The 20,027-nt window shown below is 33.4% G+C and overlaps 4 protein-coding genes across 4 annotated transcripts; 2 read left to right on the top strand and 2 right to left on the bottom strand.

Annotated features, from left to right (window-relative positions):
- Positions 1–1,391: 1,391 nt before the first annotated feature.
- LOTGIDRAFT_158387 (hypothetical protein) lies at positions 1,392–5,519 on the top strand (the record flags this gene model as incomplete). The annotated part of the gene is made up of 2 exons (XM_009051550.1): positions 1,392–2,258; positions 5,307–5,519. 2 exons carry the CDS (start codon positions 1,392–1,394, stop codon positions 5,517–5,519), a joined length of 1,080 nt encoding a protein of 359 aa, XP_009049798.1.
- Positions 5,520–5,691: 172 nt separating this feature from the next.
- On the top strand, positions 5,692–6,054 carry LOTGIDRAFT_158388 (hypothetical protein; the record flags this gene model as incomplete). Its single annotated transcript, XM_009051551.1, has 1 exon — positions 5,692–6,054. The coding sequence occupies one exon, from the start codon at positions 5,692–5,694 to the stop codon at positions 6,052–6,054; it is 363 nt and encodes a 120-aa protein (XP_009049799.1).
- A 1,682-nt stretch (positions 6,055–7,736) lies between these two features.
- Positions 7,737–9,048, bottom strand: LOTGIDRAFT_158389 (hypothetical protein; the record flags this gene model as incomplete). The annotated part of the gene is made up of 2 exons (XM_009051552.1): positions 7,737–8,395; positions 8,499–9,048. The coding sequence occupies 2 exons, from the start codon at positions 9,046–9,048 to the stop codon at positions 7,737–7,739; spliced, it is 1,209 nt and encodes a 402-aa protein (XP_009049800.1).
- Positions 9,049–10,429: 1,381 nt separating this feature from the next.
- On the bottom strand, positions 10,430–12,415 carry LOTGIDRAFT_158390 (hypothetical protein; the record flags this gene model as incomplete). Its single annotated transcript, XM_009051553.1, has 2 exons — positions 10,430–10,907; positions 11,064–12,415. The coding sequence occupies 2 exons, from the start codon at positions 12,413–12,415 to the stop codon at positions 10,430–10,432; spliced, it is 1,830 nt and encodes a 609-aa protein (XP_009049801.1).
- Between the last annotated feature and the right edge of the window lie 7,612 nt (positions 12,416–20,027).

A 20,027-nucleotide genomic window follows, 5' to 3' on the forward strand; every position in this document is an offset into this window, starting at 1 on the left:
ATGTTATTAAGCTTATCACTAATGAATTTACAACATTTAAAGGGCAAATTGAAATAGATGGAGAGATAACTCAAGATGGAAAATACAAACAAGACATGAAATTTGTAGGTTTTAATACCAAAACTTTTGTCAATTTCTTCACTGCGGTGGATAATAAATCGGATGCTTCTGATTGGTATTTTACAGGAATTATAATTTTTCGTAAAAACAATTTCAAAGAAATAAAAAGATCAAAAAAGGGTAGTGGTGTTACTCTACTCAAAAAGATAAATGAATATATCGGTATAAATTGTTATATACCGAGCGATGGATACTGCTTTGTAAAGTGCGTTAATCGTGTTTTAAACGAAGACTACACGAGATTTTCAAGATTTCATCAACAGTTTTTCAAAATCAAACAGAAAAGGAGTTATGACATCTGCTAGAATCGGCGAAATCAATAAGAAATTTAATACTTATTTTCAAATTTATATGCCCAAACATGGACATTTTCAACCAAAGAAAGTATCCGAAGAATTAGATTGGGTATTTTATTTACACAAAGAACATTTCTGTTTGATAAGAAGAAATAACAAAACCTTAGGCATTAAAGAAATAGAAGATGATTACGATGAAAATGTATGGAGAACTTGTAAAGATGATAATGCGGTAACGCAAGTTTCACCTCTAAAACTAAACGTTTTTCCAACCATTTCCGATGATTGTTTATACGCGTGGGATTGCGAAATCTATAACGAAAATAAAGCCATACCTTATTCTTTCATGTTAATTAATTTAGAAAAACTAAGAAAAATGTTAAACAGAATAAATAATCTCTTTCCAGATTTAAAGCCGACAGATCCCATTCCAGAAGAATTTTACAACAAACTCATGACTAATATAGTAGAAATATTTGTAGGTACAAATTGTATCGATCAAATGATCAATAGATCAAAAAAGAATAACATTAATTGCTCATAACGCTAGCGGTTTTGATGGATCATGATCAAAAACGTAAAAAAACTAACACAATGCCCATTAAAAACGCCCAGAGGAATTCTGTCTCTACCTTTAAGTAATTCATTCACTGATGAAGATTTACAGAAAAAATGGAAAAGACAGAAAGAAATAAAGACACTTGAAAAAGGATAATATTTCGAAAACCGGTTCGTGTCAATTGCGTAAGTTTTTGTTTTACTTGTTATAATTTTTCACATCATTGTTAGCGTTATTTATCACCTAAATATATATTTTTGCATTTTTCATCATAACTTTCATCTTTCTTTATATATCCCCAAACCCACTTTGACTTATTTGCATAATTTGATCCCCACATTTTCACGCTAGCATATACAGTTTCCTCCTGTTACATCCTCTGTACATTCCCTTTCTAACCTCAAGTTATTTTCATTATGCTCCCCAACTACAACAACCACTGGCAAGAAGCCAGACATAGAAACACTAATCGTCAACCAAACCAATATCACGTACCCTACAACGGCCCTGTCTTCCATCGCCCTCTACCACCTACCAATCGCCGACCACCAACCAACCCATCCAGTTATATCCCACCCCATCGCCGACCTACCTACAACACCTACCAATCAAGAGGTAACCATCGACCTGACCAACAACAGAAACGACTACCAGCCCACCGACGCCAACCAGTCCCCACTCATAAGGAGGAAGAACCCTTTGTGAAGGCGTTCTTCCAAGTTTTGCAGTGCCTCCATCATTTGGCAATCTTTACCCTTCAACAGCAAGGCCAACCAGCGTTTACCTTCAAACGCAAAGTCTCTGAGTTGGATAGTTTTATCCGTCCAGCAATGAAAACATCAGCTGTTGACGCGAATATTAGATCCCTCAATCGGACATGGCTCTCTAAGGTTACGCAGGTCCTGATCGACCATTACCAAACCACACTTCAAGAGAAGCTGACCACCATTCGTACCAAGTCTTTATCATCACCTGCCGTCGACCGCATCGTTTCTCATGCCTTGTCCTGGGCCCGTCGCTCCTATGGGAAACGTCTCGCTCAAGCTGTAATCACCAAGTTCTACCAAACAATCAACGAAACAAAAACCAGAGTAACCATATCTCTACCACCTGAAATGGACACTACATCTGCACCATCTATTGGATCATCTAACCTGAATCGAATTACCAAAACCAGTTCAGACACTGAAATACATTCTTATCCCGGTTCCCAAATCCATCACATACGGTCAATCCTGGAATCATACGACCATGATCCCAAACCTACTACCATTATTCTTCATGTAGGCCTCAACAACCGTGATCAGCTACCAAAGACCCCCTTTAACCAAGCCCCGAAATTAATCGCCACAGCCAACAAAACCTTCCCAAACTCCAAGATCCCCTTCACATGTATACCCATTTCAAATAAAATCTCGAAGAAAGCACAACAGAACCTCAGCACTCTCAACAACATGATGATGGAGTCCAGTATGAACAGCGCAACAATCTTACCACCCTACGAAGAAGAATTCGAACCAGTTGATAATCTTCATTGGTCTCCAGAAACAGCAAACAGCATTTATTTGTTTTGGATACATCAGCTTCAAGCATCGAGTAAGTCTTTAAACTAATTACTGGGGATAAAAATACTGAGAGGCCACCGCTAGGCCAAACTGTAGTTAACTTGAGCCGCAAAATTCTCACACCCCTTCAGCATTCAATCTTAGACCGTGGACTTAAATTTATTCCCACACCAAAGATAGCTAACTTGAATTATCTCCCACCATCCATTGAGCGATTTCAACGAAATCTTAGCTGCACATATTTTTTTCGAAACCACCCCCCACGTGGTGCTAGAACAATGTTTATTCCTAAATCCACGTGAACACCCCCTCAGGCCGCCATCCATCCTGAAATATTGAAAGCATTTGCGAGTATGAATAGCCAAACAGTGAACCTTTCCATAACACACGAAAAGCCTAATCTCACACGAGTGGAACGTGAAGCGTTAAACTTACTTAAGAAAGACGATAGCATTGTTATTAAAAAGAGTGACAAAGGTTCATGTTGTGTCATTCTGAATAGGGATGATTACGTTTCAGAAGCAGAGAATCAACTGAATAATCCTAAACATTATGCCATTTTACCGAAACCAATTTTCAAAGAAACTGCTAACATGATTAACAATATTCTTGCCGATTTAGTCAAAACTAGTTATCTCAAACAGAAACAATATGACTATCTGTTTGCCAAACCTGATTGTCGCGAGAGGCATTTGTACACTTTGCCTAAAATCCATAAGAATCCAACGAAGGAGTGGTTTTGAATAAAATCCCTAAAGGCCGCCCGATTATATCTGACTGTGGTAGTGAGTCATATGCAGTGTCAGAATACATTGATCATTTCTTACTACCTCTAGCATGTCAACATCGCGCCTACCTTAAAGACACAACCGATTTTGTCAATAAAATAAAAAATATTCGAGTTCCCTCTAATGCTATTTTAATTTCTATCGACGTTTCTTCTATGTATACCAATATCGATAACACTACTGGTTTAACGGCAGTTCGTAAAGCTTTTAATAGAAACCCAGATCCAAACAGACCCGACGATGCAATTCTACAGCTTTTAGAGATTTGTCTTAGTCGAAACGATTTCACATTTAATGGTAAAACATATTTACAAACTTCAGGGACAGCAATGGGCAAACGATTCGCCCCATCGTACGCAAACCTTTTCATGGCAGAGTGGGAACGTGAGGTGTTGCCCCTCTGTCCATTTGACCCACTTTTTTACGGACGCTTTTTGGATGACATTTTTATGGTTTGGACTTATTCTATCGAACAGTTTTGGGAATTCTTTGAAATTCTCAACAACCACCATCCCTCTATCATACTAACCGCAAATGTGAGTGACAAAAGCATAGACTTTCTCGATACCACAGTCTTTAAGGGAGATTCCATAGCAGAAACAAATAAACTGGATATTAAAGTGTATTTCAAAGAAACTGATACTCATCAACTCTTGCTCAAGAGCTCCTTTCACCCAAACCATACCTTTTCTGGTATAATTAAGTCACAAGTTTTACGATTTCATCGAATTTGTACAAGATCTTCTGATTTCAACCAAGCCTGTACGATTGTTTTCTCAAAACTGAAAGAGCGTGGGTACTCTAAACGATTTTTACGAAACATAAAAAATTCCACCTTAGCACAAATAGCAGCTAAAAACAAACTTAATGCCGAAGTACCTCCAGGTTTAAGAAGTGCTCCATGTTTGTCCAGTAGATGCAAAACATGTCCCTTTATATCAGAAACTCATTATTTTGTAAGCAACTCTACGAATAAAAGGTACCCGATCCAGGAACATCTAACATGTGAACATTCGAATGTAATATATTTAATTTCATGCAAGAAATGCCCCAAACAAAATGTAGGAGAAATTAAGAATAATTTACGAACTCGCTTTAATGCTCATAGGTCAGACATCAAATTAAAGAAAGACAAGCCTGTTTCTAATCATTTCAACCTCGATGACCATTCAATAGACGATCTCGCCCTAATCCCAATTAAGCGTATAGAAATTGACTTGCCCGAAGATGAAACTACCAAATTCCGTCAATCTAGGGAAGCCCATTGGATTGAGACATTGAATACAGCAAGACCTATAGGACTAAATATTCATCATAATGTAGGCATAACACCCTTTGTTGTCCCGTTTAATACAACCAGCAATCGAGCAAGCAAGATAGTTCATGCCCATTATAAGAGCCTTCAAGAGAAATTCCCCCATGTCTATAAGCAGAAAATGATAGTTGCATATTCAAAAAATAAGAACTTAAATGATAATATTGTTCATAGTAAACTAAAAACAATCAGCACATAACAGATACTATACTTCTCGCCCATCGGGCGAGTTATTTTTTCTAATTTCAGATCAGAATAAGAACAGAAGAAAACCTAATATCAAGACCCTTAATCCTAATTTCTAAATAAAGTGTCTGCTCAACCCTAGGCCTGTACATTTGGGAGAATAAAACCCTCCCTTCCCCGAAATCTAATTATTTGCAAAATATTAATTTCATATGTTCCTATCAACACGAAACATCTAGTTTGGCAGCATGGGGAAATTCATCTAATCTACCAATGAATTTGAGAAAGATCGAGGATGTTAATATTGCAAAATACACTAAAGATAATTGGGAATCTTTAAGACACGAATGGGAACCTTACGCTAAAAGAGATACGTTATGTCTCGGAGCTTGTTTGATAAAATACAATCAAGTATTGAAAGAAGTTGTATTTCAGAATATTTCCAATAATCTAACGGCTCCTTCTTTATCTTTAAAGGGTTGGTATTATTTATATCATTACGATAAAGAAATGATTGAAGAAGAATGGTATGAAACTACTAGAATGGTTCCGAAACACACCGAAAAAGAAAACGTAGAAAAAGTTTACTCACATACTCACCCTTTTATAAGATATTTTATCAGACAAAGTATTAAAGGAGGAAGAGTTTCGGCAAATCGAAAATCATTTGAAACGAATAAAAATGGATGAAATTTGTAATATATTAAAGGAATACAATGCAAGTGACACTGATAATATAATTGATTTATTCAAAGAATATAGCGCTAGCACGAAAGATAAAACGGAGGTTCATTCGAGACTTAAAAAAATAAAATGTATTAAACTGATGGCATTTGACGCTAACGGTTTGTACGCTTCCGCCATGTCGGATTTAGATAGCGAATATCCGAGAGCGGAAAGTGGTAGACCATTTCTACCGGAAGAAAATAAAAAATTTGTCAAGCTCTTTAATGAACAGAAATTCAGACCTAGAACTGCCATTTTAAAAGTGTGGTTTGAATATCCCAAAAACATGTTCTTCAAACCCATACCAGCTAAAGATAAAATCACTTTCACGAATAAAGAAGGTAAAAAGGAAACTGGCACTAAAATCAGATTCAGAAATGGTTTCTGTCACGACGTTTTAACATCGGTCGATATTCAAGAAATAGTGAAAGCCGGTGGACGAATTATTAGAATATTAGATGGTATTTTAAAACTCCACCCTATAGAGATTATATTTTAATTTTGAGAGATCTAAGAAATAAATATAAACGAGAAGGTAATATCGTAGGTAGTACAGTGGTGTAACCTATTTTCGTGGATATAAGGATTCGACACCGAATTTCGTCAAAGTTAAAAAAACGAAATTTTTTTTTTATGTCTTAGATATTTCCTCAGATAGTCTACAAAATAATTAAAATTGGTTTATTTCGATTTTCTTTATGAATCCTTCACTTTGACCCACATTTCATGAGCAACCAACTCGGCAACAGCGGCAACAAGCGTCACCTATTTTCGTATACAATGTTTGATCTATAAATAAGTCTAGAAAAACACGTTGTATGGATACCGGGTGGTATAATTAACTTCTCTTAGTATTCATCTATAATATCAATTCATTATAACTAGTGACAATTCCTTCAAAGAACCACGAAAAAAAAAAAATAGTTACTGACAAAATCAAATACGTAGCGTGATTTATTGCTAAAAGTCACTGAAACAACATAAGAATATGGTCCACTTTGTGTTCCATAGAAATTTTCTGCTGACACAGAATCCGCTAGTTGATCACGTGACTTCATTCGTTGGAATATATTCTAGCAGACGACACTTGGAATTCCGATTACCGCTTGGGATTATAAGGAAATTCGGCCGATAAAAAATGGTGACGTTTGGTAATAAGTGAAATCCGCCATTTTGTATTTGTCAAAGTATACATTAATACATTGTACCTTGGATTAAACTAATGGATTCATTCTACTAGCTGATATTGTAGAGAAAACCCATGTTTATCAAAACAAGCAAATGCGGAGGTCACGCGAGATCGCACATGTAAATGATTAATCCTTTCCGGAAATCCACGAATAATAGGTTTCGACGAAATTAGGTTACTCGACTGTAATTGCATGAAATTATTAGGCAATTCGTTGTATGGTAAATCTATTCAGAAGGATATAAATACATCGAAACATCTATGGAGTGAAGCGACTTTAAAAGCCAACTATGATTCACACTTCAAAAGCTATGAAAAAGTAAATGATAGTCACTATATAGTTGAGATAAATGAAGAAGAAAAAGAATTTATTCCTCCTAAATCTACACGACTAACACCTAGTCATTTGGGATCATTCGTTTTATCTCACAGTAAAAAATAATGAATAATTTTATTCGCGTGATAGATGGATTTTATAAGCCTGAAATATACTATACGGATACCGATAGTTTATACATTTCATCTAGCAATTAGGATAAATTAAATGAAGCTGGGTTGGTGTCCGAAAATGATTATTGTAAAGGAAAGAATGATTACGGTGATGGTGGAATTATATTTGGTTTATATTTAGCGCCAAAAGTAAAATACAATATCATTCTAACTTCCGATTGTGTTTTAAAAGAAAAGAAAACGTTTAAGGGTTACTCAAAAGATAAGATATCCGCAGAGGATTATATTCGATTAGCTAGTGGACTCGATGTAACGAATGAATTTAAGAAACCTTGGGTAAAAAGTTTCACCAATGGAGTAGTTATTCCAAAGGATAAACAAAAGAAAGTTTTTAGAAGTTATCTAAATCTCGTTAAGAGAAAAGCACCAAACAGTGAAGGAATCATGTATCCTTACAACGACGGAAAAGAATTGAACATAGATGAAAACTACGAATTTGATGATTTTGATTATCTAACTATTCAAGAAGAGAATGAAGAGTGTTAATTTTTTTGTTTTAAATGAAGTTGAATAACAATTTCCTCGTTACCAAAATCTATAAACCTATTTTTACCATCTTTAATTTCCAGATTTATATCTTTAATCATAAAGGAATTAAGTGGTAAATACGTCGTTTGAAATGGTTTCTCTATAATTCTATATCCTATCGGTACAGTGAATGTTGGAAGACTGTAAATAATCTGACGTTTGTATTTATTGAAAAATCCACCGTTTATCAAATTGCAATGTATATTTATCACATCGATATCATTCTCGATATTAGCTTTGTGTGGTGCTAAAGTGGATTGGGTGTATACTCGTTTATCAAATCCTAGTAACGTATTCAATGAATTTTCTACGTTGAAATCAACTTGACTATTATTTCTTAATATTAATTTTATTTTGTTCAGATTCAAATTACCTTCGAATTCAATATTGTTTTTACCATTGATACTTCCTCCATATTCAGATAGGTATTCGTTAATGGCTATGTATTCAAAGCTTCCTGGTAGTAAACTTATGGTTTTGAACGTAACTCCGTTATCTGTTGATATTTTTATTTGGTTATTTTTTTCGTTGATATTTCTAATGGAATTGTAAACTGAGAAATACTTTAATCCCAATTCATATTCTTGATTGCGATCGAGTTCGTACTCATAATCTAGAGATAATTTAATGTCTGATTTATTTGAGGTGATAACGAATAGCTGTTCTATATTTGACATTTTTAATCACGCTTTTATAATCATTTTTATCTATGATACCTTTTTCTAGGAGTCTTTTTAATATACAATTTACTTCATTATATTGTCTGTGTGATCGATGACCTTCCTTCATTGCCGCTAATATTACTCGTAATCTATTAAGCAATTCTTCGTTGTTGTCGGATAAAAACGTTATACCTTGTCCACTAGATATCTCCTTTTCCAATTCGTCTATTTGTTCTGTGATTGGTGGATAATTTTCTTCATAATCATCTGATTCCTCATCTTCATCATTAACTTCATCATCTGATTCCTCATCTTCATCATCAACTTCATCATCTACTTCATCAATTTCATATTCATCAGGAATAACTTTTTTTAAATGATCTTCAACTGCCATCAATCTTCTTGTTTTGCGCTTAGTCTTTATCATATACAGAAATTTTAAGTATTGTTCTAAATCCTTGCGATTGGCAATTTCAACATCCCCGCCATTCATTAAATCTATTAATCCTTCTGTTGTTGTAAATGTAAAGTCTTTTGTATCGATTTCGAATAAAGGGTAAAATTTTTTTAATTTTTTTTCTATATGCATTAAACAATAACCCATCATGATCAACAATTGGTTAAATGCCCTTTGGTAATTTTGGAATTTTAGGTTATAACATTGCGGTTAAGCACAGGCACAGGCATGTAGGCGTAACCTCTAGTGATAGAGCAATGTTTGTGAAGTTAGTTTAAAAGAATGATATAGAATATTTGAAATACAAATCCATTATCTTCCGAATCTGAAATATATAAGAAGAATACTGGTTCCAACGGGAACATTAATAACCATGGAAATCATAATAGACATTTTCACTGGTGAAACTGAGGAATTGTCCTATATTAAATGAAAAGGAAAATGTGTATTTCATATAAAAATATATATAATTGGGTTAGGGTTTGAAAAATAACGTTTTATATCATATAATGACCTAATTATGATTTCATCATCTTTAATGGGATATTCTATAGAAGGAAGCGGTGATTGTTGAATTTGTTTAGTTTCTAATTTCTTTTTAATATCCTCTTGAGATTTCAATATGGGTTGAAATAGAGTTTGTAGATTTTCCGTTAATCCGAGTTGTTGTAATCTGTTATTTTCAACTTGGGTTTTTATTTTATTCTTTGCTTTGATATATTCTTTATTTCTTTTTAAAATATTATTCCAATCAAAAAAATAAAATTTAACAAATGTCTGTCTTTCACCCGCAGGTTTTCTAGTATTAACGAATATATATCCATGATCTGGGTTTGGCCATTGATCTGGGTTTTTCCATTGAGCTTTACAAACCTTTTTAAATGCATCTCTGTCCATACCGTGATTTATCGACTGAATGATTTGAGATAAGTCTTTATCGTTTAATTCAAATAATAAAAAACAATTTGCATTTTTTCTAATAAACATAGAATCCATCCCGTAAAAATATTGGGATTGGTATATGCAGTGACAGTTGTGATGTCTTCCCTTCGTGAAGAATTCTTGTTGAACAGCTTGATTTCTTTGCGCTATGCAGTCGTCAAACAATATTAAGCTCTTTCGTTTACTATCAATATTAGACAAGTCTAGATCATTAACATTTTTCGTAAGAAAAACTTTTATATCCGTTGGATTCTTTGCTTCGATGAAGTTATCTATGATATCTTTTATTTCCACTTCTTCTTCGTTTTCTTCGTAATATTGAAATAGGTCTTGAACATCTTTCTTTTGTAGATATTCTAAAGCTTTGATAATACGATTGCTCTGGTGTTGTTGTGTAGATATACAAAGAATCGAAATCTAAAAGGTTTGGTGTTGTCAACATGTTAAAAGTGAGATGAGTTTTTCCAGAACAAGAACTACCGCATATACACATGAGCATTGGGTTATTAGGAAATATTTCTGAATGATTGAATTTTTTACCCATTTTTTATTATTTTAATTTGTTCCAAAAATCACTCCTTCTCCTTTATACTTTGAAAGATATATTCCTTCTCCAGTGCGTATATTTTTTTAAAAATATTCCATTACCCTTATGTTTGACTTTGATTTCTCCTGTGTCAATACTATCTACTAATTTATTTAATCCTTGTTTAACAGTTTTCTTGGTTTCTTCACTAAATCTTTTTCCAAATTCTTTTATTGTGCCTATCATATCTCCTACTCCTGAACCTTTCTTTTCCGTTTTAGGTTTTTTAACCTCTGCTGCCAACTTTTCCATTTTTAAATTATGTTTATGTTCTTCGGCTGCTTTCTTTTCTTCGGTAGCTTTTGTAGCAGCAGCTTCTGCAATAGCAGCTTTCTTTTCGCTGACAACGCTTACTCCACCAGCTGTAGCACCAGCCACTGTAGCCGCCGCGGTAATACCAGCAAATATTAAAGGTAGGGAAAATATAAATCCACCTTCTTTTGCGTTCGCGTCAATTCTTTCTAAGTCTATATCGTCTCTGACTTTACAATATTTATATTTATCAATAAGTTTTTTTAGTTATGCTGATTTTTTTACCATTATAAGTTATTGTAGTTGGTGAAGCTGTTTCTATAGCTTCTATTATTTTCTTGACTAAAGTTTCTGGTTTCATTTTTAAAGGTGTATTTTTTACTCAATTCTTATCATTCTTCTATCTGCTATTTTAATTAAATGTTTTGCTTCTTCCAATAATAAACAATAACCTGTTACATCTCCTTGTGTTTTTTCAATATGAATATTTATGTTGACTCCTGTTTTGAAAAGATCTTCTTGGTGAGCTGATAGATCAAAACAGAAGATTGGATGATTAAGTGCAAAATCTACATATTCAAACTGAGGCAGATTTCCAAATAATTCACACATATTTTTATAGTTTCTATACAATTCATTATAATCCTTTGTGGTTGGATTAATTGTTAAAGGTTGGTTAGGATAATTATCGTTGTTTAATCTTACTTGAACATTATGGATTAAAGGATTTTGAGTTTGGTTCATTGCCACTCTGAAGACATTATTGTTATTCGTTTGAGAATCTGGTAAGTTCTTGAAACCAACCATTAAATATCTTGCTGGTTTTATAGTGTTAGTGATTGGCCATGTGGTGGATTCTCCAGTTAAAGTCATGCTACCTACCGTGTTACGATGAAGAAAAGCTATTTCGATATCTTTAGTTAACGAGTTGAATATTCTCGTTTCTACTTCAATTGATGGTGTTATTACGGGTATGAAAAGTTGGAGATTCGTTATTTCTAATTTTGCATCTGAACCATTCTCTCCAAAGAATATCTTATCATCGTTGATTTCTCTTTGTAGATGAATTTTATATGGTAACCCTATGAAAACTTTTTTATGTTCCAACAGACCGAATAAAGGATATAATTTCCAATTTACGTAATTACCCCACCTATTATTCTCAACAATATTATTATATTGAAGTACTCGTTTTTCGAATCCATGATTAGCTGCTCGTCCTACTCTTTCTATTGTGTTTCGAGCAACAACTCTCACTCTATCTAAATCGGCATCATTTGCAACATTTCTTACCGGTTCTTTTAAAACACTTCCATCACCAACATCGGGTATCCAACCTGAGACTGAATCGAAATCTTTAGGATATAAAACTGTTTTCAACATTGTGTCGAATTCCCCAGGGTGTTTGATTGTTTCTATCGGATTTGAACCAGCATCCAAAACCATCTCGCTAAATAAAGATGGAAAGAAATTATTTTCTAACGTTGTATTAGTTTGTGGAACTTGATTCTGAGTTCCATCTTTAATTTTGAAATCGCATCTGGAATAAGCATCGGAAAGAAGCAACCAATTCGATAATGAATTTATTTCGAAGGTAATTCTACCACCATCATTCAATTGGGATTTAGAACCAACAGTTGGTGAGATGATAATATAATCCTCTTTTTTCTTGTTAAACGAATAACGAATCGGATCATATAATCTCAAGATTGGATCTAGTATTCTATTTGCCATTTTTAAGGTTTAAAATTTGAGTAGAAATTTTCCAAAAAAGAGTTATCTCCCTTCTACATTATTTTAATATGCTTTTTTGATGGAATGTAGGAAATTGATTGAAGGTGTTTTTTGGTGTATGAAATGTAGGATGTTTTATGAAATGTAGGGAATTTAGGTCTTTTTTAAGTGTAAGAATTTATGAAATGTAGGAGGTTTTGCTGTAAGAATTTATGAAATGTAGGGAATTTAGGTCTTTTTTTTGGGAGTTCATAGATTGGTTGCATTTTTCCCATGAAATGAAATGGAATGTGGAAAAATGCGACCAATCTATGAGCTCATATACTACTTATATTACCTTGCCTGGCAAGCTATCTTTATTAGATTTGAATGAAATTTGGTGCGATCATTTGTTGAGATCTTGGACAAGCTGGAATTCGACAAGTTTTCGTGGTTAAAAAGTCCTAGGCATAGTTCCCTCCCCCAACATCTTAACCACGAAAATATTACGCGAACGTGTTCACCTCTTTACCACGCAAATTTAACCTACTATGATCTAACCTTAAATGGGACAGGTGCGCCTTTTTTTACCTATCATACTTTAGTCTCAGAAACGGGAATTTTTTTTAGCTAGGCCAATTAGTAGGCCTAATAGTGTTCATAGCTCACCGTCAAAAATTGAGCCTTCAAATCTATGTGTGTCCAGAATTATCCGCGATTGTATGTTAAAATGACGACTCGTCAATTTAAGATACTCTGTGATATATAGAGACATATAATATAGGAAAAGTGAGTAAATTTCCTAGTTTAAAGTATTTTTAAAGGAATTGGCCTATGCGATTTTCGTACATTTCTAGTATTTCTGGAGATCATTTAGATGTATCCAAGATTAAAACCAACCCCCCAAAATGGCGCACCTGTCCCTTAAAAGATATACTACACCTTAGGATGGCCAAAAAGTTCAAATTGGCCAATATGAGTCTTTTTTTCATCAAAACTATACCACAGAATCCCTTCCAATAAATCCATAAAACTAAGTATTAATTCATTAAGATAAGTAATTTCGAAGCTTTTTTAAATTAATTATTTTAAGGGGCTTTCTGATTTTGTCGTTGTTTGAAAACTATACACAACAATCTAGAGAATTGTATCCTTTAAAGTATCTGAAAGTTTTAACTCATAGAATCCAGCCGGTAATTTCTTTACACCAAAACTAGTTAAAAAAAGTTTCAACTAAATCTAGGTCAAATTGCTTAATTAACAATTAGTAGGCCTACTTTCCGTTTTTAATTAACCCTTTTAAAATGGAATGAAATGAATGGAGTTTTACGTCCTACTTTTCTGCACAATGTAGGCAAATGAAGACGGGCAACGCCATGTAGGGTTCAATGAGGGAAATTTTGTCAGGACAGCTGCGGCATTAGCCTGCTCTTTTTCGATTGTCGAGGGATTTGTAATGTGCACAGCCTGTAGCACACGGGGCCTCGGTTTATTGTCTCATTCGAATGACTAGACTCTATTTCCATCCCCTTTAAAACATATTCAAGTAGATACATACATGTCGGTATTAATAGCATACTTTTTCAGGTAAAATGTACGATGTTTTTGATAAAGAAAACGTTATTCGAAAAAAAGCGGAATCCACCTTCAATTTTATGTATAATACCGTCTTGTATAGAGATTCTATTCTCAAGTCATTGGACCTGGTCAGTTTAACTGATGCATATTTACTATCATTGACCAAGTTTGAGAGTTTAAATTTTATGACCAGTCTAAGAGGTAGTAATTTCTATAAGAATGAATTAATGTGAGTATACAAAATACACGTTATGGATAAAACTCAAGTTAACATTATTTCAAACAACTGTTAAATATCATGTAAATAAATACTGAAAAATTTGCAATTTAAAATTCACAATTATAACAGCAACGAATGAAATGAAATGAATGGTGTTTTACGTCCTACTTTTCTAGATGGATTACAATCCAATAATCCAAGAGAATATTGGAAGCTGGTAAATTCATTAATAAAAAAACGACTCAGATTCGGTCAATGACAACATTCCACTAAATAAATGGCAAAGTCACTTCAAAAAACTATTTGAGGTGAGTAAAGTAACATCAAAATTAGACAATAAAATCTATAAAAAAAAGTTGTGCCAAATATGGAATTATATAAAGAAATAAGTTATCAAGAAATACAAACTGCCTTTAAATGCCTGAGGAAGAACAAATCACCCGGCCCAGATATGATTTTAAAGGAAATGCTGATGAGTTCTATAGATACTTTGAAAGATCACTATCACAAATTATTTAATCTGATACTTACAACCGGTATATTTCCGTCATCATGGTCAGAATCTCTCCTAATACCCGTTTACAAAAAAGGTCAAAAACATGACACGAATAATTATCGTGGTATCGCTTTAAGTAGTTGTTTATCAAAAAGGTATTCTTATCAATAATAAATAAAAGAATAACTAACTATTTGGAACTAAATGACATGATCGATACAGCCCAGCATGGATTTCGAAAAAATCGCAGAACCGTTGACAATATTTTTATTCTAAAAACAATTATTAATAAATACAAAAGTAAACTAGAGCCACACGTGGCACAGAGTGGGACTTTGCAAATCTAGCAAAATGCAAAAGACTCTGAAAAAATCAACCTTCTACGATAATTACATCACGCGCAAGAGCAGTCTAAAGTTGAGAAGAATTTTTTGGAAGATTGTTATAACGGAAGTAGACAGACCTCACAAATGAAAGTATCAGAAGATAGCCAAGGTCAATGACATTTGACATTGAAAGGGAGACGGTCAACAAAGGTCAAGGTTTGAAGTTGAGATAGGACAGCAAATATAAAAGTATAAATAGATAGCCAATGTGAATGACCTTTGATCCTACAAAAATCAGGATCAAAAAAGGTCAAGGTCAAAAATTGAAAATTCATAATTTTCAAAACCTGTTCCTTTTTTTGAGCTATAAAGCTGTGGAACTTCTAAGACAACGTGGCTCAACGGATGAAGTAAAGTTCCATTTTCAACAAATATATACGTTGCGAGTTATGTCCCTTGCTAAAATTGTCAATAATGAGTAATTTAACCCGGATGTGCTAGGCCCACCTCAATTTCTTTTGCATAGGTTAATTGATATTCTGAATGTATGTTGTGTTCCAAATTTAAAGCTTCTACATCATACAGGTCAAAAGATATAGGTCAACAAGAGTCAATAAAGGTCAAAATAGAAAATTTCAAAACCCTTCCTTTTTTGGAAATATAAAGCTGAAACAATTGACCTATTAACACAAACTGGCCAAAATAATGAGGTAATTGTGTGCAAAGTTCCTTTTTGAACAAATGTATCCTATGCGAGTTATGCCCCTTTCCCAAAATGTAAACAATTAGTAATTCAACCCGGATGTTCTACATAAAATAGGCATAAGATATATACACACCAAGCTCAAAGAAACAGAAATATTGTAAAAAAAACCTCAAATTTGAATTTCAATTTTGCTTTAAAAAACGATTGTTATAAATCACTTGAAAGAGCATGAAAAGTACATTAAGAATCCGAAAAAATTAACCCTCTAGGTTAATTAGGTCACGTGCTAGAGCAGTCCAAAGTTCCGAATTTGGCTGTTTTCGGACAGCTATAAAACCGGAAGTATATGTCGGAGGTCAAATGTCAAAGTATTAACTGATAGCTAAGGTCAACGACCTTTGACCTTATGAAGGTCAAGGTCATCAAAGTTCAAGATCACGAGATATGACCCTTCAAACTTTGAAAAAATTCAACCGGATGTTGCAAAAAAGCAAAACTGAGAATCGAAAAACGGCTTCCTAATGTCATGTTTTTTTTTTATCTTCTTTCATTTGACACCAAAATCATTTAAATCGGATGAGCCATTATGTCTGAATAAAAATCGAATCATTTCAGAAAAATCAAAATGGCGGCCAAAGTTTCACGTCTGTTCCGGATTTTTTTTTCTTCATTTTTTTTTGTCATAACTTTGTCTACCTATCAGCATAAAATATTTTGTCCTATACAAATTACACCGGAAGATATTCAACCGGAAGTGAACATCGATTTCCTGTTTAAACCGGAAGTGAAATTGAAAATTTGACTGTACCATTTTGTTTACTTTCTTAAACTGTCTTTGCTCAATTTTTTTCAGATTAATCAGACAAAAAGCAAAAAAATGAAAAAAATGCAAAATTTGGCAAAAAAAATGTCTGCGACAAATTTTCGAATTTTGAAATTTCGAAACTGCTATTCTTTTAGATTTTGCCAGTAGATTCCAAAAATGCAAACCCAAAGAAAATCGACCAAAAAATACGACTTCTAGAGCCGATTATCTATTCTAGCACATATTGAACTGTGGCACTTCCGGTTTTGCAAAAAAGATCCAAAATATATTTATGCACATCGTCGCCTATATCTAAGGTTCGTGAATGTTGAATGGTTGCTGCAACTATTGTAGTCTAAGCTCAGGAAGGTGTGTAAAATCGAAAAAAAAAAACTAGAGCCACACGTGGCACAGAGTGGGACTTTGCAAATGTAGCAAATTGCAAAAGACTCTGAAAAAATCAACCTTCTACGATAATTACATCACGCGCAAGAGCAGTCTAAAGTTGAGAAGAATTCTTTGGAAGATTGTTATAACGGAAGTAGACAGACCGCACAAATGAAAGTATCAGAAGATAGCCAAGGTCAATGACATTTGACATTGAAAGGGAGACGGTCAACAAAGGTCAAGGTTACGAGATAAAAGTCATCAAAATTTTTAAATATATACGGCTATAAAACCGGAAGTTGAGATAGGACAGCAAATATAAAAGTATAAATAGATAGCCAATGTGAATGACCTTTAATCCTACAAAAATCAGGGTCAAAAAAGGTCAAGGTCAAAAATTGAAAATTTTGAATTTTCAAAAGCTGTTCCTTTTTTTGAACTATAAAGCTGAAACAATCGAACTTTCAAGAAAACATGGCTCAACGTATGAAGTAATTGTATGCAAAGTTTTGAACAAATGTATACGTTGTGAGTTATGTCCCTTGCCAAAATTGTCAATAATGAGTAATTTAACCCGGATGTGCTAGGCCCACCTCAATTTCTTTTGCATAGGTTAATTGATATTCTGAATGTTAAGTTGTGTTCTAAATTTAAAGCTTCTACATCATACAGGTCAAAAGATATAGGTCAACAAGAGTCAATAAAGGTCAAAATAGAAAATTGAAAATATGGAAATTTCAAAACCCGTTCCTTTTTTGGAACTATAAAGCTGAAACAATTGACCTATTAACACAAACTGGCCAAAATAATGAGGTAATTGTGTGCAAAGTTCCTTTTTGAACAAATGTATCCTATGCGAGTTATGCCCCTTTCTCAAAATGTAAACAATTAGTAATTCAACCCGGATGTGCCACGCCCACCTCAACTTTTTTGTCATAGGTTAATTTATATTTAAATTGTCTTGTTGTGTTCCAAGTTTCAATGTTCTACATAAAATAGGTCATAAGATATATACACACCAAGCTCAAAGAAACAGAAATATTGTAAAAAAAAAACTCAAATTTGAAAAATTCACGAATTTCAATTTTGCTTTAAAAAACGATTGTTATAAATCATTTGAAAGAGCATGAAAAGCACATTAAGAATCCGAAAAAATTAACCCTCTAGGTTAATTAGGTCACGTGCTAGAGCAGTCCAAAGTTGCGAATTTGGCTGTTTTCGGACAGCTATAAAACCGGAAGTACATGTCGGAGGTCAAATGTCAAAGTATTAACTGATAGCTAAGGTCAATGACCTTTGACCTTATGAAGGTCAAGGTCATCAAAGTTCAAGATCACGAGATATGACCCTTCAAACTTTGAAAAAATTCAACCGGATGTTGCAAAAAAGCAAAATTGAGAATCGAAAAACGGCTTCCTAATGTCATGTTTTTTTTTATCTTCTTTCATTTGACACCAAAATCATTTAAATCGGATAAGCCATTATGTCTGAATAAAAATCGAATCATTTCAGAAAAATCAAAATGGCGGCCAAAGTTTCACGTCTGTTCCGGATTTTTTTTTCTTCGTTTTTTTGTCATAACTTTGTCTACCTATCAGCATAAAAACTTTTGTCCTATACAAATTACACCGGAAGATATTCAACCGGAAGTGAACATCGTTTTCCTGTTTAAACCGGAAGTGAAATTGAAAATTTGACTGTACCATTTTGTTTACATTCTTAAACTGTCTTTGCTCAATTTTTTTCAGATTAATCAGACAAAAAGCAAAAAAAATGAAAAAAATGCAAAATTTGGCAAAAAAAATGTCTGCGACAAATTTTCGAATTTTGAAATTTTGAAACTGCTATTCTTTCAGATTTTAACAGTAGATTCCAAAAATGCAAACCCAAAGAAAATCGACCGAAAAATACGACTTCTAGAGCCGATTATCTATTCTTCCATATATTGAACTGTGGCACTTCCGGTTTTGCAAAAAAGATCCAAAATATATTTATGCACATCGTCGCCTATATCTAAGAATAATTGACATTTCGAAAAAACTAGAACTGTTCTCATAACAGTACTGATGCAGGACGGGTTACGACATTCAGGTACATACGAAGATGGTCTATTGCAATTACTTTATGTAAATACCTTTCTGCATCTCTAAATGCAAATATCCAAAAGTGACTGGAGTTTAAAGTATATTTACTAGGAATAAAAGAACATTTGTCAATTAATAAAGAATAAGTTTGATGAAATCCGGATAAGAAATAAGAAAGTTTGTAATGTACATGCGCTCAACAAATATTAAATGTTTCCATCAAATTTAGAATTGAATTAAACACATACATACCAAGTTTGGTGAAATTCGGATAAAAAAATAAAAAAGTCGGTAATGCGCAAGCGCACAACAAAAATTCAATATTTCCATTAAATTTAGAATTGAATTATTCACATACATACCAAGTTTTATGAAAATCGGAAAAGAAATAAGAAGGTTGGCAATGCGCATGCAATACTCAAATTCGATAATTCAATCAAATTCAGAATTTGATTATACACATACATACCAAGTTTGATGAAAATCGGATAATAAATAAGAAAGTTGGCAATGCGCATGCGCACTACGCAAATTCGATAATTCCATCAAATTTAGAATTTGACTATATACACATACCTACCAAGTTTGATGAAAATCGGATAATAAATAAGAAAGTTGGCAATGCGCATGCGCAATTCGCAAATTCGATAAATCCATCAAATTTAGAATTTGTTTATACACATACATACTAAGTTTGATGAAAATCGGATAAGAAATAAGAAAGTTGGTAATGCGCATGCGCACTACTTAAATTCGATAATTCCATCAAATTTAGAATTTGATTATACACATACATACCAAGTTTGATGAAAATCGGATAGTAAATAAGAAAGTTGGCAATGCGCATGCGCATTACGCAAATTCGATAATTCCATCAAATTTAGAATTTGATTATACACATACATACCAAGTTTGACGAAAATTGGATAATAAATAAGAAAGTTGGCAATGCGCATGCGCACTACGCAAATTCGTTAATTCCATCAAATTTAGAATTTGATTATACACATACATACCAAGTTTGATGAAAA

Source organism: Lottia gigantea (genome assembly GCF_000327385.1).
Source record: "Lottia gigantea unplaced genomic scaffold LOTGIsca_17, whole genome shotgun sequence".
In the NCBI taxonomy this organism is placed as follows: Eukaryota; Metazoa; Mollusca; class Gastropoda; family Lottiidae; genus Lottia; species Lottia gigantea.